The following is a 22,158-nucleotide window of genomic DNA, read 5'->3' as shown; positions in this document are numbered from 1 at the left end:
TCTAAAAGTCAAAGTAAAAAAAATAAAATAAATAAATTTAGCATTCACTTCATGTACAAAATTAGATGATGTTGGCTCATTGGCTTTTCCTTATAAATGCTTGGCCTCAATGCTGTTGCTTGAAAGTAATTTTTGGCAGGACCACAACAGCGTTGCCAGCACTATTAACACAAATGTCTGTGACTGACTGATGGTGACTGACTTCATTTTGAAGTGGGAAGTGAGAATTTCTGCTTTCCCAGTCAGAAATTTTAACTGGAACGCCCCCTGAAGTTGAATTTGTATGTGCAAAATACCGTGTAATGCCTGAAATCAAATCTTTCGCCTTGTACTGGAATGCGGTCAAATCTGGTGTGATGTCATTCCCAGATCTGACATTCAATTTCAGAGGCAAGTGGAACACAGCATGAGGGAGTGGGTGAGTGACTGAATGAGTGATCAAGTTACACAATTGGTGGGCCAGCTGAGCGTTTCTCCATTGGCCATTGCTTTTGTGAAATAAATTGGGGAAAAAGTGTTGCCAACTTAGCACATTTGTTGCTAGATTTATCAACCTGTCAGACCCCTTTAGCGATTTTTGTTTCTTCAAAAAAAAGCACCTAGAGACAAATTTATCGACTTTCCATAGAAGACGGTCACCACTATAACCCACAACTGAGAGGCTCACCTCTCCGTCCACTTTGTTCAGTGAGCGGCAGCGAGGCGGTGCAGCAGTTTGTTACCCAGATGCCAAACAACATTGTGGTTATACAATCAGGATTTTAGCAGTAGAGCAGCAGCTTGACTGAAGGGTAATTAACCTGTAGTCTTAATGGGCAGTGTTTCGGTCACTATTTCATAACATTAAGAGCGAAACAGCTTTATTTGGGAATTTGGCTATAGTAAAATACTGAGCACAGAGAGTAGAAGAGAAGCAAACAGGTAAAAGGACTGTAACCGGCTGACACTAGGCAGAATGCAAATATGATGCAGTTGTTTACAGTGGTTCATGTAGAATAGGCTAAGAGGAAGTAAGAGGAAGTGTGATGTTGGGACAGCACACTGGTGCACATATGTGTACCTATGTACATGTAAGTGTACTGGCACCTCCTATAGTGCTACATGCACATGCATGTAGCAATGTTAGGCAGCGGGGGTGTTCATCTTCATACAGATTGAGGACAAGGTTCAGCTCTTTCTTTATCCTATTTATAGTAGAGTAAAGTATATTGTGAGCACTGAAGGTTGAGTGTATTTAAACTACCTTGTTGAAACAAGTGGATTCGTTTGGTAGCTGCAGTACAGACTAAAGGTGAGTTTTTGAAGGTTTTTTTCCTGTGGCTGTAGACAGCAGAAAGCTGGTTTACACTGCGACTAAATCCCCTTTAATCCAACACTGAAGGACCAGTTTCACAACATAATAATTCATAATAATTTAAGTCCTTGGGTTATTTCTTCTCATGAAAGAGATTAGTATGAACATGTTTTTTTAATATCCTCCAGCTTGAGTTGAATGGGAAAATGCTGCTGTCTCAGTCATGTAATGCTGCTGTGTGTAACACTTTTAAGCATGACTAGATCAAATTAACTCTGCTAATCTAGGATAACAGCTGTACATAAAGAGACTCTGATGATGGACTGTCTCACAAAGCTAGTTTGTAGACACAAAAAGAGATGATAAGAATCTTAAATGTAAACACACAATCACATATATGAAAGAGAGGGAAGGGAGGGGGCTGGGGCTGGGCGAGTCTTGATACGGCTCATGAACACATGATCAGCCATATTAAAACACAGCATTGTTCCAGACCAAAGCCCTTTTTATGAGTGTCATTATTGTACCCAAGAAAAACACAGCCACCAACACAGCATCGCTTCAGTGTTCCCACGAAGAAAATGCACAGTCATGTCAAAGCATCAACATTACTTTAATCGCACAATACAATGCACCGCCTTTGTTGCTGTAAGTACAAAATGACAGTGATGACATGCAATGATGAATTATTCATAAGTGTCAAACTATAATTTACTGTTCGTTATAAAATGAGCTGTTGGGTGTTATCATGCAACAAATATGACTGGGTGAACAGTAAACACATGACACTGGTTCTTTTTTTTACTCTTCACCTGTAATTGTTTACTTGAATGTGTGTTTTCACTGGAGTGCCACATCAGATAATATTTCATTATTCAAATGTAATGATGAGACGATTCGTTTTTTGATTTATTGTTTGTTTCAGAAAACAGTCAGAAATCACCCATCACAGTTTCCTTCTGCTTAAGGTGACATCATGAGGTGTCTTGTTTTGTCCAGTCCAACAGTCCTTTCGATTACCTACAATACTTGATTATCAAAATAAATGCTGATTCATTTCATGGCCTATTAATCACAAATAAACAAAAGCAGTGAGTTCAAGCAGTATGACCACAGAGAGATCAAAAGCCCTAGAAACCCCAGTAAATTCCTGTTTTATTGACTGCTGTACTGTAATATAGACGTTTTTGCTGTTTCTGTAAACGGTGGTTTATATAAAAATATCTATATTTAATGTAAGAAAAAATGAGGACACACTATCTGAAAGCCTTCCTTGAGAACAGAGACCTTCACTGGATACCAGATGAGGTCAAAGCTAAATATAATCCTAGATTGTAAATTCGGTTCATCAGTTTTGGGTTGACGTAAATATGGCCTCCGTAAAAACACAGTTTCTTTTGTGTACAGAAGGAATTTCATGGAGGGTGTTTACATGCAGGCCCATTATTCAATTTTACTGCAATGACGGCAATACTATGTCGTCTGAAGCTAGTATCCGATTTTAATGTGATTTTGATTTCGATTCTAATGTTGAAGATGAATGCAGCTGAAAGTCAAGAGACACGGTAACACCACAGGCTGATTTATAAAAACACACAACATGGTGGACTGGAAACTGGAATACTAAAAATGAGAAGAGGTTTAGAGTGGCCATAATTGTCCCTTTTTGGATTATTTAATGAGATAACGACAAAACTACACTGCTTTTGTTGAATGACACTGTTTAAAATATAAATCAAAACACATGTACAGCAATTATTGAAAGACTGATCCATCTTCTAAAGACTGGGTGAGAAACTAGGTATTAAATGGCACTTGAACTGTTTTCTTAATCTGTGTGTTCTGCTTGACAGCTAACTCATAGAGACTGAAATTCTTAAAGTGCCAAGCCCATGTTCTTGGTTTTCTTTCTCTTTTGTTGCTCAGGATTATGTTTTGCCACTGTTTGCATGAGACCTTCCAAAGATCACCTGTTAATCAAACAACCAGAGCAGAACATTGACATCTCCTTATGACACCGACCTTCAGAATCAACAGTGCATTTACAAGCACCTTAGTCACCAGGTTACTCAGAGAAACCAGGTGAATCAAAGACAAGGGGCAGGAATAAATCTATTGTAAAGTATAGAAGATAGAAGATATCGATATCCACAAAAGTAGAAAATGGACCAGAATGCAATGCAGCCATAAGTCAGGGACGGTCTCACAAGTGAGCCAACAAACAAACACCATTCTTTGATCAGAAACGACAAATTTCACAGCCTTTTTTCTACTAAACATAAAGAGGCAACCGAAACAGATGATGACAAAGGCTAAAACTGAAACCAACAACACTTCATCCTGAATCAACTCCTGCAACCTGTGTGGCATGACTGACTGATGAGATCTATCAGCATAGAAAGATAAGAGAATATTTCCCTGCTTAAAAAATTACTATTAAGTGTAAGTGCCAAATTAGTTTTCTTCATTTCTGCTGGACAGTTTAGTTACAGTGGAAATTAGCCACCGCTAAGTTTCAGTCTTCTTCAGTCTTATTTTAAATCGCGTCCTTGAGCGTCTTATGTACATGTGGAAAATAACTTAATCCAGTCAACTGACAGCAGCGTGACAGAAACTGCACTGACATGTCTCCATATACTGACATCTATAATGAATCCATCTTTGTTTCTCTCCACTCCGTCCTGGCCCTCCCCATCCCCCACATGCACACAATTAACAGCTACAATAGAGCTGTCCAATTGCACTTGCATTGAACGGTGTTTTATTGACAGGAAGGATCAAATACATCATAACCCTAACTGACCGGCTGACCTCGTAAATTCAACTCTATCGACTGAGGAAGAGGAACAAACAGCCTGCCAAGACAAACAGCACCGCTGTGGCTGATTGTATCTAAGTTTGCTTTATCTGCAACAGTCACATTGGCTCCAAAAAATGAAACAAGACGATAAGCGAGGTAGAAAAAGAAACCGAGAATGATACACAAGCAGGCTGCATAGCTGCTGAATAAAACCACACGTTTGAATTTGTAGAATGTGGGACAACACAACGCAGCAGTGATTCATAAATCCCCTGTAGCCATCTCTGCCATCTCTCTTTTTTAAGGTGCCTAAAATCGATTTGATTCAAGATGTCAGGATTTTCCATGGCTATAAAATTATTTATAAGATTCATTCTATTTTATTTTTTAATGAAGTTTCTCAGTCTGGTTTCCATCACCCTCCAGAACCAATGTGTAGGAATCCCTTTCATTTCAAGACACCATAACTTTCCTGGTGCTGCAATACAACTCTGGAAATTCAATATTGTCCCAGAAATGATCTTTGAGAACATGCTTTCTTTATGGTGTGAGAGGTGGTAAGTGATGCCTTAGTCTGCAGGGCTGTGCAAAAATACTTTTTTGCTTGGCTTCTGTCCAGTATAATTGGATATACAATATCCCCTGCTAACATGAGAAAAAGGTGAAAACCAGTTGATGAGGATAGGACATGAAACCAGAATGAACACTATCCTGCGCTTACATGCACTCCATTCCTGCATGCTACTGTCAGCTGCCATGGCCTGTAGTTTTGGATAAGAATCAGAAATAGCAGCCAGCTTTCCCAGGGCCCTCGAGAGTTTGATGTATGTAGCTGTGAGCAATCTGTTCTAACCGCACTGCTAATGAGTACTATCACGATGATGGATGCCCAGTCTGGGAAGGGCAAAGCTGAGCAGACCGAGGGAGGGGAAGTGGGTGTAGCAGCAATTTAGGATCATAAAACGATGTGTTGGAAGGGAGCAGCCAAAAGAATGACACTGCAGTATCAGTTGTTTGGTACTTTTGTTTCAAAGCCTTTTTTTTTTTTTTTTTTTCAGTATATTGTTTGGGGGCTTTTGTGCCTTTATTGGACAGGATAGTAGAGAGAGACAGGAAATGGGGAGGCAGAGAGAGGGGGAATGACTTGCAGTAAAGGCCGTCCGATGCGGACTCGAACCGGGCCGACTGCAGCGAGGACTGTAGCCTCTACACATGGGGCGCCTGCTTAGACCACTACCCCACACGACGCCCCTCAAAGCCTTTTTTTAAGTGTCATTTCGCTCACAAATATATTTTCATAAATATATCTTCAAACCAGCCTTCTTCGAAAATGGCAGATAAAGTTTGACCTAGATAATCATCTAATGAGCATTTGCGTGAAAGCTGAAGGTATTTATTCAGCGCCAGAGCAGATGCTGTGATAAGGTGCACGTCTCAAGGCAGAAAGATGGAGAAAGAGATAGGGGAGTAGCTGAAGTTTCAGAGGAAGGTCTGTAACTGTTCTTATATACAAGAGGACAACGAATGATATTTAATCTGGCCCAGAAAGGCTAAAAAAAAGGCTTTCTGCTACACTGCTGCTCCTCAGCATGGAGCAAGGTGCTCCATGCTGAGCAGCAGACACGTGGTCGGGTTGCTTACACAGTCAATCAGTGTGATGGATGGGCAGGGCAATGAGTTTAATGGTTGACAATAGTGGCCTTAAAAACATGTCTGGCCCACCCAGCCCCATGGAGGGCAGATATCTGTCCATGTGTCTCATCAGAGACTGAGATGTTGTGGCCACGTGGCTAATCCCGCCCCAATCAATAGGTGGACGGGCTGCCGTTTGACCTCAAACATTCCCTGGCTTTGTCCTCTGCATGGAGCTGCAGTCTTTCAATTCTGATCTGGGACACTTGGCAGCACAAAATAGAACCCTAAGACAAGCAACTGACACGGGACTTAGAGGTACCCTGAGGAGCTTTTTTTTATGCTATTTTGTAAACAAACAAAGTGAAGTTTACATTCACTATTTCTCACCAATATGCATTGTGTGTGAATGCATCTCAAAAAAACATTTGTAGAGTTGATCTTTGGAAACATTTATAGCCTTGTTTGCTTGCATGCAAACCTAGTTTTGCAATTCTTGTATACATCCTGTTTGTAGATATAGAAAAAAAAGGTCTCTACTGTCACAGGCCTTCCCCCTGAACCTTGACCTGCCTTTGTATGTGCATTACTACATTTCTTGTCCTCTACCAGATGTCAGTTACAGAAATAGTGTGAATCAACCGTACCTTTAAATCTGAAAACTGAAATTCAAATCAGCTTTTAAAAGGACAACTGCTCTGAGACTATTTTAGATTCTTTCCCCATTTCAGTCAAAACTTCTTTTTAATTATTTACACCACTTCCCTCACACTGTACACGTGTATTTTCAACATTTATATTATTCTATGTGATTTTTTACTTATTTTTAATAGCAGGCAAACCACAAGTGTTAGTAATAATATTACTGATGGCACCATTCCCATTCAAGCATACCAGTAAGCCTGGTCACTGATCCAGCATGCACAATACCAGAGCCCTGGAATGTAAATGTAATAAAACCGTTATTAATGTTGTTAACAATACGCACACTTTTCTTGCTATGACATGTCAAGATATCTGAAGTGAAAAAGGTCAATTATCAGTTTATATCGGTGCCATATGTAGGTTAAGAATTACTATTTGTATCTGTAATTTGAACAGAGCCAGGTCTCTTGCCATGGCTACACAATTAAAAACGGTCGGCTATTATCATACAGACAAGAGTAGGCAGCTAGAGTTTCAAATGTGCCTCAAAGATTATGAGTCAAAGCACTAATAGAGTCTTTTATGATACAGTGTGAGGGAAGTGTGCCCTGCATAATGTTTGAACTATTGGCTGCATAGCCTCTTAGAGTCACATCTGAAAACATGCTGATTTGTTTTGCTCTCTATTGCTATCCAGTCCAGTTTCATTTCACACCGGGACAAAGAGCAACTCAGACCTTGAAAATGTGCAGCTAAAGTATCTTCATCTGTGTTTGACCTATTTCTTAATTGATTCTTTCAAGAATTAAAGCTTTCAACACACGCTTCCTTTTCAGAAGCATTCTGAAGGTGAAAGCACACATGCAAGTCTTTTGTTCAAATGAATGCCTTCCACTAGGTCGTTTTATGAAAAGATGTCAGTTAGGGTTTGCATTCAGTGCAGATCTACACTCAGTTGGCAGTTTATTAGGTACACCTAATAAAACATCTAATCCAAAAACCCTGCAATAAATCCACCTTCATGAAGGTTATAATGTTAAATTTTTACTGAAAGTGTTGAATCAAATGTGCTATAATTTTACAGAATGTAGTTTGTGGTACTGCTGAAATGTAGTAGTTAATACAGAGAGGTGATTTTTATTTAGCCCCTACTAAATGATATAAAACATCTGTCAGTATAACACGATACAATTCAACAGCAACACAAACTGCAGCCTCCAATATCACAACACAGTTGAATCATCACCTCAAATAAACTAGAGATTGAGACGATTTCGGTGCTTGTATTGAGATACAAAGCTAAGTAATGCAAGGGCAAAAAGAGAAGAAAGAGATGAAGCAGCACTCACATATTTCCTTTAGAGAGGATTACGGTACAGATAAAAAATATGATTCACACATAACCTTGGCAAAGGCAATAATGGATGTGGGGCATTTATGCGAGTCTATTGAGCGCACAATAGTCATTTTCTCATTCTTTATCAAGTGTAAAGAGTCAAGAGGAAGCTTGTGGGAGAAACCATACAAGTCATCAGGGAATGTGCCGAAATAAATAAATACAAATAAAACAGGACAGCAAATGAAAAAGACAGGACGAAAGAGCTAGCCTCAGCCTTTACGCAATCTTTGTTTACATTCCTGCTTCAACCCCCTTCTCCTCCTCCGTATTGAGCGGCTGTCAATTTCCAGAATCCCCATGGCTGTACAGTTTCTGACATCAGCTCCATGCTGCACGCTAGGTGTTGGACACGATTCAAATGCTCTGCAGCGCTTCACAGACAAAATGAGCATGTACTAAACACTCTACTTGGCACTGGTTCAAAGCCCAACGCCAACTGACTGACTTTTCCTGTTCCTTCGGTCACACCTACCCTTTCCCCTCGACACTGTTCCTCCTTCTCTCAACAGGAAGACTTTCAGGGGCCTTCACATGCCGCCTTTTGTTTTCGTGACATGAACAGGGCCCATTAAGTCCTAGTTTTCTTTTTGTTAAACACAGATCACTGCACACAGGCACAAGTTAATAAATTAAATAAAAACTCCCCTGTGCCCATTAATTCAACCACTGCAGTCTCGAGTTAACAAAACAGATTACGGATGATGTGCTTTACATAACTTCAAATAATCTGTTGCTCTGGAGTTAATGTGCCCTGAAATAATGAATGATATCCGAGCAAATGGACTGGTGTCAAATATTGCAGGAATAATGACCAAACTATGCAAAGACACAGCTTGACATAGCTTCACGTCAGTTGTTATCAGTTCATTAACAACAAAAAGACCACGGGGCACGGAGGATCAAAGAGGAAATGTAATTTAACCTGAATCGATGCAGTTAAGTGTCATTTCATTGCATAACTCTACAAACCTATCAACAGTATTCTATAGAAAGACTGTGTGCACAAACAGTCATGAAGGACATTTAAAAAATTAAGAAATACCTGTCTGAGCAGCTGTGAAAATGCACAGGTTCATACAAAATGCAATAAACAACATGCTTCGACCTGTTTATACAACCCTTAGGCAGATCAAAAGGCCTCATGGTGGAATATAAACCCAACGATCACTTATCAGACAGCTGTATCAGCAGAAACCTGACGGGCAATCCCAATAAGTGTCGCTTCCAATTGGCTCTCATTCGAGCTACACTTCCTGTAGTCACTAACGGCCCCCTCCCCCCACTCCCAATGTGTGTGTGTCTGAGCAATTTAATGTTTAATGCCAACTCCCCTCCATTCACCCTGATCATGGTGAGTGCCATGAATTTTTAAAGACATCCCCACTTTACTGTCCATCTGGGCTCCATCTGCCCAGCTGCTGGTGTTTAAAGCAGACAGAGACACAGGAGAGGAGACTTCAAAGCCTCTGCATGGCCTCTGGACGATTTCTGGCCAGAGAAGGATATTGTTTATAAAGGGGGCAGGGGAGCAGTTATATGAGATGTATACCATAGCAATGAAGAGATCTCACATTAATGAAACCAGATTGTAATTGTAAATCCACAAACATTTCTTGGATACAGAGTGGCTCTGGAGGCAAAGAACTGCAGTGTTTCTGGAGAACTGAAACAGGGAAGGCCCTGTGAAATTATCTTAATTAAAACACAACACAAGACTTTTCTCATCCCTTCATATTAACTTCTTTCTGCTTTTGTAATCTCGGTATCATCGAAAATGAGGGTCAAGCCTCAATGAATCTCTGAGAACAAAATAAAGCTAGATGATATCTAACTGTCATAATGTTGAGAGTTCAGCAGATAGCCAACACGTTTATCTAGATAGCTATTAGCTAACATAGCTAACATGGATAACATAAAATGGCTGGATTTGTGGTTGGTACCAAGACAAAGGTACAAAGGTGACTTTGTATATTTAAAGCCTGTTCAGAATGATGCACAATTAATCAAACTTGGGTAACAAAGTAACAATAATATCTAGATAATTTCCATTTCAACTCGCTTCACATTTTGACATCTTTGGCATCAATTTACAAAAAAGAAATATTTTTAATCAAACCAAAATCACTATTTCATACCTATTCAGCACTAGAGCTATTCAATGATCAAATATTAGCTGGGTGACTCAATAAACGCAGAAAGGTATTTAACTGGTGGCTGATGGGAACAGATACTTGTAAGCCTATTGGCTGTGAGACAACACTTATACGATTGACTTTAAAAGGAGCGTAAACATTTCCTAGAAATAAAATTGCAGAGTGTGATGCAAAGAGTGATACTGATATGGATATTTTAAGGGGCAGATGTATGGGGGTGAGCTCAAGGTATGGAGGAGTGTTGCACTGGTATCACTGAAATAACTCAGTGGCAATGGCACTCCACCAGCAATGCAAATCAGTTTCAATTACAAAATAATCCAACGATGCTGGCATAATTTGATATCTATACTTTTGATATCTTGGGCTTTATTTAATTCTGCTGGTCTCTGCTACAGCCTGATATGACACTGCTGGCAATGAGCCTTGAGTGTTTTGATTAATTCACTTAAAACCACAATGTAATCAGACATCCGAACAGACAGCACCTCCTGGCTTGATTTAGTCTGACCTTTTAGCTGAGCGAGGAGAGAGGATGGTGGCTGTGTGATCCAACAGGAATGCATTTCGGGCCTTGGCTGATATATCTCAGCCACAAGCGGCCTGGGGCAAGCCCAAACTAAAAGTAAGGGTTTGCCTGGATATTTCCTCACCTACATGGCAACTTTAACCTGGATTTGTGTGAGTAATTGATATTTGAGTTAATCACGGCCTTTCTTTAATAGTATTTTACTGGACAATCTTCACTGGACCTATTCTTTGGACTTATTTTACTGTTATATATAAATAATAATAATAATAAATATAACTTATGTTGCATTCACTACATTAGTACTGGGCCTGTAAGCCTGTGTATGTTGTATTTCTACTAACTGTTAAAACTCTGATCAGTTTTTAAATTGCCATTTTCCAAGCCAACTGCATCCACTGAATTTTAGAATTTCCTCTACTAAGGTTTTGTCAGCTTTTTCCCTTATGCCCTAATGTTTTTTATGGAGACATTTACCTTGGGGTCGAGTCAACTGCTTCATGAGCCTGTGATGCCACATCGAGACACTGTAAGTGACACCGGACTATACAAATGAAGTGACATGAACATAGGAGAGAAAAGGACAGTTTTCAGTTTGGAAGAGCTCCAACTGCTGCAGACTGATAGAGGCACAGAAGGTTTCTGCTGAGGATCTGGGGTTCCTAGTGGCCACATTATCACCCTCCCTCAGGCACATTCCAACAGCCTCCACCCACCTGCCCAAAATAAACTGTACAGCCTTAACCCCTTCCTCCCCACCCATAGCCTTCCAAAACACTCAACTTACACATGATTAAACTCCAGAGCACGTGTGTCTTACTGGGTTTCACATTTCTGCTCAAAATAGGAATTACAATTTTTTACTCACAGACTTCATGATTTTCTCCTATGATTCTTAGAGACTTTTTTTTTTTTTTTTATATTTCGCATTTTGCCTTGATGTAAACAAAACTAACTGTTCAATAGAAAGCTCATAAGAAACTGCATGGAAGGCTAAATTAGAATAATGAGCTAAGTCTCATTTAAACAATGATTTCCATCATAAACAAAACACACAGCTCACTGACAGCCGGATTTTGCCGCGAACACTGTGGCCATATCCAGTTATTCAAGGGGGCTGCTTTCAATGTTTAATCCATTATTATTCCCAACATTTCTTATTCCTCCAAACAGGCAAGACCCCCCTTCAGTCTTGTGTGATCATTGGAAAAAAATCCTTTTCCAACAAAAATGGACTGTTAGGGTCATGTATGACTTCATAGTTCAGTTTAACCAGAATCTGCTGTGGCATCAAAATTATGCATTTATCACATTTCTACCTCAACTACAGCCACTCAATACTCAATGTTAATGTATAAGATTAAAGCAGGTAGCACAACATTTAAAGTATAGTTATATGAGGGTCTCATTTGTCTAGTATAGCATCAGTTCCTTGTTTTGCACAGTGATGATAAGACCCATATCTTTGGCTGACTTAGGTCATGGCCTCCGAAGTCTGTTTTTTCCTATGAGAGATTCTCAGGTTTTGTAGTGAACTTGATAAATCTCAATTTATGGATGCCTGTGTGGTCAGGTGAGAGGGATTTTCAGGTGAAATTATTCCAGCCTTGAGAGCTGTAGTTATCGTACTGAATTTTTCTGGTGATATTTCATGTGGCTGCACAATTTCATAGCGAAACATTTGCTTGTGTGCAGCCCTTGTAAATTATGCAATGTTTGCATACTAACAGGAAAACTCAAATGTGCTAAATGACTACTATTACAGATATTACTATATAATTTTAACATTTTACAATTCTTAACTACTTGATCAAGCAAAAACAAAATTGAAGGTTTGCCCTGCAAACATATAAAACTGTGGTCTGCAGATTTCACTACAGTCTCCTTTTCAAATAACAAGAAGAAACCACAAATGGCAGGTTCAGGAGAAAAAGAAGAAGCAAAGTAAAAATGGCACACACCAAATATAAATTAAGACTGAAATCGCAGAGTCTGATTTGCATGGGGTTAGAATTATCAAGGGACAGACTGTGCTCATCATAACACATTGGTCATTTTTACATGGCATACTGCAGACACAGTAGATTTACTGAGGATTATAATCACAGGCCAGAGCTACAATTATTACTAATCACTGTAATCATCCAAGAGCAAAACTAGTCCTGTGTGAATGATGCACAGGACTAAAATTCTGGATTCATAATATTAGATCTTATCAGCAGTAAGGAGTTTGTGGACCAAGTTGTGTTGTTGTAGCCATACAATGTGGTAAAATGCAGAAGGCTTTTTAAGGACATTATGCAGTTTGGTCTTCCTCTTCTCTCTCCATAGTCTCCATAGTAGGAGGAGTTATATGTTGTGTAGGCGTCACAGGTTTTAATCACCAATGGATTGGGTAACACTATCTTAACAGCCAAGGTACTGGCTGTCTTGATTATATAACTGTCAGTTACACTAAATTCATGCTGGCATGATGTATGTCTGACATGTCATGATAAAAATGTCCTGTATTTCATACCTGACGTATGAAAACAACCAACTGCAGAGAGTATCAATTCAAGGCATTCACACAAAGCTTTGCAGAGGGAGGGGTGGACTATTTAGAGTAGCAGAGTATAGGTTTTAGGGGAGTTATATTCCTTACTCTCTGTAATTACAAGAAATAGACCTTAAATTACAGAATCTATGGTTAGGTTTAAAAATGAGGCACATGTGGACTGGGTGAAGTGTGTTGAATTTACCTCCAACATACCGAAGGCATCAATAAAAAGAAAAGTTTGAAATCTCGCTCAAATATGTTTTACAGTTTGAAATATTGCTATAGGCCATGAGTGTGTTTTCATTTCAATAGTGGCTTTCATTAAGTTATATAAGGCACATTTGCATGAAATGGTGGCTCAGTACAATCCACTTTAATAAAAGTAACACTAGCATGTTCACTTTTTGTCTTTACACAGAAGCAGAGGCAAGTTTTAAGTGCTCCTGCTTTACATTTCTAAAATACTCCCTCCATTACTATCTTTAAAGTTTTACCGATTTGAAAGTAGAGAGCACGAATAGACAAGCAAGTTAAATGATAATAAATAATGTGTTCTAAAAAAAGTCATTCTTCCTCTCTGTTGATTTTTCATTTTCTTTTCAGAAGAAAACTTTTCTGTAATTATCCAATTTACCCACAAGCAGCTTTGTCATCTCATTTCATACTGGACTGATGGCGGGTGACTAATTTGTAGAAATATCAATGTACATTACAAGATGGCAACACCTTGTGCAGCAAATATGACAGAAAACGCAGAGTCTCTGAGTCTTTATAGACAGCAGCCCTCCATCTAAACTTAGCTGTTGACAGATTTAAATCTCTTCACGTAAACAGCCCGTTTTATTCCACTGAGGCCTCCCTCATAATATCCAGTCCACTAGCTTGTTTACAGTAAACGCCAGCATGGTAAAGCTGTTAAAATGCACCCTAACCCCTCCTCCTCTTCTCCTAGCTACCGTCAGCCCCTCTCTTCCTCAGCTCACAGTCCTAATTGCATCAGGAATCTCCCATATTCTACTCTTAGGCCACATTACTAAGCAGCACCACCAGAAAAAAAAAAGATAGTTTTAGACCAGAACCTTTAAAACATGTACCCTGCCAGAAGGAGACAAACTTGAAAGCCTAAGCTCAGGGTTTATAAACATTTGGCCAGTGGCTGGTGTTAATTTCCCACCCTGGTCAGATTACTACATGTGCTGCTGAGAAAGTAACATGCAGTTTTGATGTGAGGGGTGCAAAGGCCAGATGTGGCTCCCTGGTCAGCAACCAACATTTCTGATTTTGTACTTCCTCCGTGTGCAACAGCAGCTGGCTTTAGAATATTTTAGGAATTTAGCTGAGATGACTTTCCATAGTGACGACATGATCTTCCCCTTCTAATATACCCGACCAATAGTAAAGACAGAGGCTACAAATTTTGATATGCCTGAATCTCCAGTTCATTAACATGTAATCGTCTAACACGAGTGCAACAAAAGAACACACTTCCTGTTACACAAAGATACAAAGAGATCCTACCTGTCTGAACTGCTCCTCATAGGTCCATTCTCCATGGTCCTGCCCACCAAGATGGCCATGCGTGGCGTGGGGAGGTAGGATAGCTACGCGGGGCTCCTGGTCGACACTAGGGCGGGCCTTCAGCAGCTGGGAGTGAGGGTGAAGCTGGCGGTGGGGCAACAGGAGGATACCTTTGCCTGGGGCCACAGCATCATGGCCCGTTGGAAGACCTTCCTCTGCCAGGTCATCGTCAAAGTCTTCTTCCATCTCGCCTTCAAAGTCCTCCTCGTCCCATTTCTGTTTGCTGTGTGTATTAGAAACAGAATCATATTGTTTGCACCAGACACTAGAACAAATTACAGAAGTCTTAGGACAACTTCACCAAAGACATTCAGTACTTACATCTGCTCCTCCTCATCTGACCCCATCATGTCCTTGTATTGCTCCTCCCCTTCTTCATTGTCATCATCATCACCCTCCTCCTCGCCGCCACTGCTGCGCTCTGACATGGGGCTGTCCGACACCCTCTGTAGCCCAGCCGCCGCGGCGCGCATGGCCGCTAGCGCTGCCATCTGGGCCTGCTCCGCCTCAGGGGCCGGGCTCCCCATCAGCTCATCCCCTCCTCCTCCACCTGTGCGGACTTGAGTGTGCTGGGCGGCTTGCTGCTGTAGCTGCTGCTCCATCAGCAGCTTGGCCCTCTGCTGCCTGTGCAGGTTCTCCATGACGGCCTGCAGCTTCATCTCCAGGGAAAGTGGCACGGCGTTCAACTACCTTCCTTCCCCTCCCTCCCCCACGGAAAGAGCACCAGTCGGGGGCCAGTCAGGGGACGATGGTCAATCCTTCAGCCCAGGGAGAGCAATTACCAACCGCGCCTGTGATGAAGTAGCAAGCAGCTGGCTGGAGGTTTGGAAGTTATAGTTATGTTGAAATGCGGGTCCTTGAGGAGAAGTGGAAGGAGGAGAAGGAAGAGAAGGGGGGTCGGTCAGAGCTCTGAGACATGCAGTCAGAGGTCTGCTGCACTTCTTGAGTCAGAGGTCTCTCTCTTGTCTCAATGGTTTTTCCTGCAGTTGGGGGGAAACCAAAGCTGGCAGCAGAGCTGAGCCGCACACAAGAGTTTGCTGACAGACTACAAAGACCTGAGGGAGAATAAAGAATAACAGTGTCAGCCTGCTACTTCCTTACTGTCTGTTCTTGCCTCCAGTTGAAGGTCAAATGCTTTTTGTGGTGACAGTGACAAAACTGTGAAACAACTTTCCTCAAAGCATCATATCAGAAGAACACGTTTCTATTTCTAAAATGCAACTTTCCATTCACTGGCCTTTCACTAAAGTGGACATCTCCCAACACTATCTCCACTATCTCCTCTGATCTGATTTGAAGCTATCAAGCAAGTATGGTTAAGAACCACACTTTTATTTTGTGCATGTTGTAATTTTGTTGTCAGTATTGCAACGGTTACATTTCCATGTTTTGTAATCCCCCACATATTAGAGATAAACAAATCTAATGGATGACGTTGTAAAGTCCAACATATTATTTGAGGAAATTGATCAATCATTTGAAATCATGACTATCAAGTATCAACTGACTGAATAATGTCTTCTCAAAAACCTTTGTGAGCTGCAGAGGAGCAGAAAACTCCAGTGATGACTACAGGGCTGCCCTGTCAACTCAAATCACGAGTTAAGAAAATGTGACAGGAGAGAAAAATTTCACACACAAAAATGCAGTTTGTGAGTTCAAGTCAGCTGTGTAACATGTACAGCATTACTCACACAAACACAGACCTGACACGCTGCTCAAACAGGACAAAATGTTTTAACCTCAACAACAAGAGGAAGTGAAATCACAGGAAGAACCGTCACATTCTTCACCTGGTTGACTCGAAGCCAAAAAATATTTGAACCAGACAGCAAAAATGAACATTATGAGTCAAGATTGTATGTTTAAACGCACACAATTAATATTAGGAGCTGTGACCCTGCTGGGGTATGACTGGTGTGTTTTTCCCCTCATTAAAATGTTTTATTGCAAGACACAGACGCAGTGGGGAGTTTTTCTGCAACTTCTGTGGGGGCGGTAATGGTTCTCCTACATACCTGTTCCCAAAAATGTTCAGGTATGCAAAGCAGTCTCGGTTATAGGCAATAAGATTCAATACTTTGGAACCAATAATGTCTGTTCTCGATTACCAACAACCTATACCTCAGAGTCATACTCGAGGGACAGTAACTGTCTATCCTGCCCCCTCTCTTGTTACTTAGAACATGCTGAAAATGTTAAGTCTGGGTTTGAAGAGGCTGTGGCTCAGATCAGTCAGGCAGAGATAAGAGCTGCACACCAAGTCAACACAACTTGGGGAAATTAAATTCGAGTGCAGGTGCTGGACATATTGAAGTATCAGTCATGACAGGAGGCAGCAGTGACTATATGCCACTACTCATTCAGCTAAACTGACTAATACATGAACAGACAGAACATTGTAACCACCACCTGCCCTGATGTTAAACTATCAGAAACTACAGGTTTCACACTGAGCTACACTGGACACACGTTGGATAAAAGTATGAATGATCTTCTCCTTACAGTTGAAATGATTCATTGATTAAGTCATTTTTTAAGGCAAATATGAATATTCGCAGGTTTTCTTGGATCTCGGGGTTATACCACAAGTATTTCAACCAGCTTCTACGGCTTACATGCAAAAAGTCTTCTTCCTTTGCTCAACCTATCATATCTGTTTTATGTGTGATTATTTTACACAGGAGTATTCTGTCTCGTATATCACCTGAGCATTTTGACTTTTCCTCCAGCTTTTGATAGCTGAGTATTAAAAGTTAGTATATAGTTATTATTAAAAGTGTTTCACCCACATTTTATAAGAATGTCAGTGATAAAAAAGTCATGAAGCACTAAAACACTCATCCATCATTTCACAAATTAGTCCACAGCCATCCACGCCCACAATATTCTGCAGCTTATCAATAACAGTGCATTTACCGGAAGACTTTTCTTTTTTCTTGGGAGAGTAGGCAAAGAAAGTTGTTTTTCTCCAGCATGTGGCTAACTGGAATTCCACAGAAAAGCACACTAATCACAGCTATATTAATATAATTATGTTGTAGGCACGTTTTGAAGGCAAGAGGAGGATAAACAGTACATACACTCCAGGTCCAAGCTCTCTCGATAAGCTGCTAAGAGAAATTAAGTTCAGCTTCCATTCACAGGAAAATGGACTGTTTTCCATATCTTCTGTTTACATAGTCATGCATACATAATGAGAAGAGAGACAACACCCATAAACATCCTGGTTATCACTGTTACCCTGTAAGCAGATATTGGTTTCTCAATCAGCCAGTGCAAAAATATGCAATCCAAATGGAAAATAACATCAGCTTGTGCAATATTACATAGGTGTGACTCAACTTACCTTTACACAACATCAGTAATCTACAAATGTCCGAAAGTGTGTACAGAGCTGTACGTGTTACAAGTGACACATAAGATGTGTAAATAAAAAAATGTAAATGCCCAATTTGTGTACTTCTTGTCAAGAAGAATCGTCATGATGGAGATGGGCTGATATCTGAGACGGACGCAGTTGGAGAGTTTGAAGAAAAACAAGAAAGCAAATGTCCTCAGTCTTCATATTCCTCTACTACATGCCCAACAATTGGTAATCAGCATGCAATTGACATCGTGCAGCTTCTCTCTCTAGCTCAACTAATCAGATGCCTGAACTATAAAATGCACTAAGTTCTGCCACTACTGCGAAGTATAAAAGTATAAAAGCCTAAATATGGGTCACTGGCATATGAGCAAAGTGTGACTGTATATCAATTCAAATCTCTCGAGCAACAGTCATTCTGCAGCATGGACAGGAAAAAAAATTCAGTCACCCTATACCATGTCTGTATGTTACAGAACTGTTGCGCAAGGAAATAAGAGCTGTGAAACTTGTGTTTCTTCAGTGGGTGAAGGAAGTGACAACTGACGGAGCAGATGTAGTGAGGCAGCCGACAGATATTCAATATTGATTCATGACATTCTTTACAGGCGATAGAGGCACAACTGAACGGCTGCAGTTGTCAGATGGGAGAATAGGACCAGTATAAGCAGATCAGCATATCTTGCCTTACTGGATCTGGTTTGACGGAGACAACTTGTCTCTGTTCTGAGATCTGGGCTCAAAGTGGAAAGACGCCAAGAATTACTGGTGGCAGATCTGGGCTATCCAGTTGCATTAAGTGACCCGGCAAATTCACTTCAGAACAACCCATACATGCACTGTTTGGATGTGTCACACCATCCATTACCCAATATGTTACACTGCCACACTTTGAAGATGTGCGAATGGGCACGATTTACATTTCTAATTTGAGCCAAAAACATTACAAGCTCTGAGACTGTCTCTCAGTGAGTGTCATATATGTAATTTCAAAGACAGAAGTGGCTACAACAGAGCTGTTGTGATGACTCTTCCTGTGCAGAGGGAAGCAGAAGTGGTCGCTTTGTTTCATTCCATTGCTGATCACAAGCATCATGATTTCCTACATGCTAGATGGTGCAAATTATATTGCGCCACTACATATGGTTCTCCCCACTTCCCCAAATGATGGGGCGCATTTAGATGCTTAGAAAACATTTTATGTGACAATCATAATGATCATACACAGACAAAAAACATGACATGTGTCAGGTTAACTTACTGCGGGTGTCTCAGTCTAGTCACTTTCATTCAAGTTTTGATCACAACCAAAAAGTCTTGTTTCTTATATTCTAATCAAACATTACAGCAGCTGATCTCACCTTTCAACACTCATGCTCAATAAATACAAGGAATGGATGAACACAGCCACTCCACATGTACCACATGTTGTTAATAGCAAACACAAAATCAGAGCAACAAGAAAATCTAGAATTTTTTTTTTTTTTTCCCATAAGTGACTGCAGATATATCCCAAATGTTGTCACCATTTTCCAGGCGTTTCGTCACAATGGTATCTTGAAAGTTCTGAATTGTGGATGGTCCTTACAGCACCAGTTCTTCATACTGGTCAGGGCACAGAGCCTTACTTTGGCTTGTCTGAGCCAGATACTGACTTACTAAAGGATTTAGGGTTTAAACAATGCTTTACGAAGCTAGTCGAGATGAGCTAACCCCTTGCCAGAGTTATAAGACATTTAATATCTAAACCATAACTAGCCATGGAACCAAGCAGTCTCAGTGGGCAAGGGCCAAATCCCCTTAAAACTCCCTGCTGGGTCTCCTTCACACCGTAGCAATAGTGGGAAACCACCTCTGTACATTGTGTAGTTTCTTTACATTTCTTTATATCAACCCCTTGGGACAGTAACCAGCTATTATTTGAAAGCCCCGCTTTGTTCAAAAACGGTTGCATAGCTGACAAATTCTGAGAGGAAGTTGCTGCTATGGCCAGTGAGTAAATAGGTTTCATAGTCTGTCTGAAGTCCTTTTTCTTCCAGTCAAAAATGCTGTCGAAACTAAATTACAGAAACCTACTTGCTTCATGATTTTGCTCCATCACTGAGTAACATGTACCATATCTATATAGGTGGGTAAAGGTAATTCCAACAGCAAAGTAAAAAAAAATATTAAGCAGCCTAACTGATTTAATTTACTCCACAATTTATTGCCAGCGCTTTATGAATGGTTTCGGAATTTGCCTCCAAATCAATACGACTACTTGGCATCTTGTGTTTGCCAAGGGCCAAAGAACAAATGTAAATCCTGCTGTGATGGCTGACATATGGTGATTTTCTTTTAAGGTTTGCCATCTGTTTCAGTGACTGTGAATACCACTTTTCATGCAAAACAAAAGCCTACAAAAAACAGCAGTGTTTGATTTCAAGTGTCCCCTATCTGATTGCTGTTAACTGCCACCTCAACACTGCCCGCTTGTCTGTTTGCTATCTTAACGTGTCATCTTTCACTCACATTCATATTTTTCCTTCCTGTCACTTGAAGTCACATTTCAACGCTTAAATTTGCATTTTATAACAGAATATGGGGGGTACACAGAATTTGCTCAGCTTAAGAAAAAGAGAAATCAACACATATTGCTTTTACACAACATAAAAGACAATCTCTCAAATTGCTCGGCTGACAATAAGACCCTTAGGGCTTATTTAACACCTTAATTGGCTAAAGGGAGGCCAGCCTGCTGGGATAGGTGGCAGGAGCCCATGTGGGGGTCAGGGAGGGGAGGAGCCGCCAGGACAGAAACTTTGACAGTTGGCTGAATAAAGGATAAAGTAGAAACGATGAGAGCTAATGGGTTAATCCTCTTTTTTTTTTTTTTTAAACCTACATTTGAGAGGTGGAAGACACCAAGGTCTGAGCAAACAGGGCAGAGTGATAAGACCAAGAGCTAAGGGTCTAATTCCAACGAGATAAAGAGGCCGACACTGCCTCACATACATTCACATATACAAACGTGTATACATATAAGACTCATAGTCTGTTAATGTATTCTAGAAAGCCTCAAAGCCTTCAAATACTACAAAAACACAGGGGAATTTATCTTTGGGGCCTTCTTTCAGAAATACATTGACGATCCACCGCTGATATAATTAACACATGGTACTTTCAACATGTGTGCTACAAACTAGTTTTGATAGTGCAGTAAAAAGGTGACTTTTTCAGAGAGAAACACGCAAGTTAACACCAGGGTTTTTCCTCAGTGTTGTGCATGTTCATCAGTACAGACACATATCTCTCATTTCAACATTTGAATTCAAAATCTTTATTTCCTTTTGTGTACTGAAAGAACAAACCATATTTTGCCTGATACAGCCAAGTGGTTTAAGGTGAACTGGGTGAGGTCTTGTGAGACTTGAAACTGAGTATTAAAATGAACGTCTGTCTGTTCTGCTTGACTGGAAAAATCAGAGAGAACCAGATTCTTAAAGCGGTAATCAACGAGATTCATGTTTTTCGTCTCCATCCCTGCTCGTTGTGAGTGCTCTTTGCTGGCGTTTCTGCTCTTCACTCTCTAAAGATCATATGTTTATCAGTGTGTGTGGTACTGTAATGTCTCCCTTGGATTTTTTATAATGCAGTTTGAGTACTTTCTGTACTGTACTTTCTTTATCAAATTAGCTATCGTACTGATGCTCATGCTACACCTGTTTTGAATAAAAGACTACCCAACCTGATTTGTAGTCTACAGAAGATTTCTATCTACCATTACCAGCTTCAGTGTACAGTATATGGGTAGATTGAAGACTTTTGTCAGGTTGTATCATTTCATCACTCAGCACTGGATCAGTACATACTATACTGCTGTTAGTAGTGAAACAGGCTTTGTACTGATGCTATCAACACACACATTCCTGGACAAATACTTCTCGGTTGTTTTCTGACTGTAGTAAGACCAGACAGCTTTTTTCATTTCATTTTTTCTAATGTCATGCAACCCTGACAGTTTAATGCGTCACATTGCAGTTTGAAGGCAACAAACAAACTTAAACAACTTTAAAATTGTAAAACATACAACATTAATTGACCTCTCTCAAAAGCTTTACAAATACTATGAGCTGTAAAATATTAAATGTTTGCTTCAGGACAGCCTGTCCAAATTGAATTTGCAAAACACAAAGCACATTAATGGTTTTCTTCTTTGTTAGTATTTCACTCACTAGATGTT

General features: G+C 40.3%; 1 protein-coding gene across 2 annotated transcripts in view; it reads right to left on the bottom strand.

The window, feature by feature from the left end:
• The window catches only part of arid3a (AT-rich interactive domain 3A), a 48,641-nt gene that overhangs the window by 18,434 nt on the left and 8,049 nt on the right, over window positions 1-22,158 (bottom strand). For both annotated transcript variants that reach the window (XM_023426495.2, XM_023426496.2), the window contains exons 2-3: window positions 14,891-15,624; window positions 14,510-14,792 (exon numbers count right to left, since the gene is read on the bottom strand). In XM_023426495.2, coding sequence (XP_023282263.1) covers window positions 14,510-14,792; window positions 14,891-15,228 — 621 coding nt within the window. In that variant the 5' untranslated portion in view covers window positions 15,229-15,624. The remainder of the gene's footprint in view (window positions 1-14,509; window positions 14,793-14,890; window positions 15,625-22,158) is intronic.

The sequence above is a fragment of the Seriola lalandi genome, unplaced genomic scaffold (genome assembly GCF_002814215.2).
Source record: "Seriola lalandi dorsalis isolate HSWRI2012SDOR001 ecotype SW California unplaced genomic scaffold, Sedor1 jcf7180002054829, whole genome shotgun sequence".
Taxonomy (NCBI): Eukaryota; Metazoa; Chordata; class Actinopteri; order Carangiformes; family Carangidae; genus Seriola; species Seriola lalandi.
The sequence above is the reverse complement of the archived record's forward strand: the minus strand, read 5'-3'. Positions and strand labels throughout refer to the sequence as shown.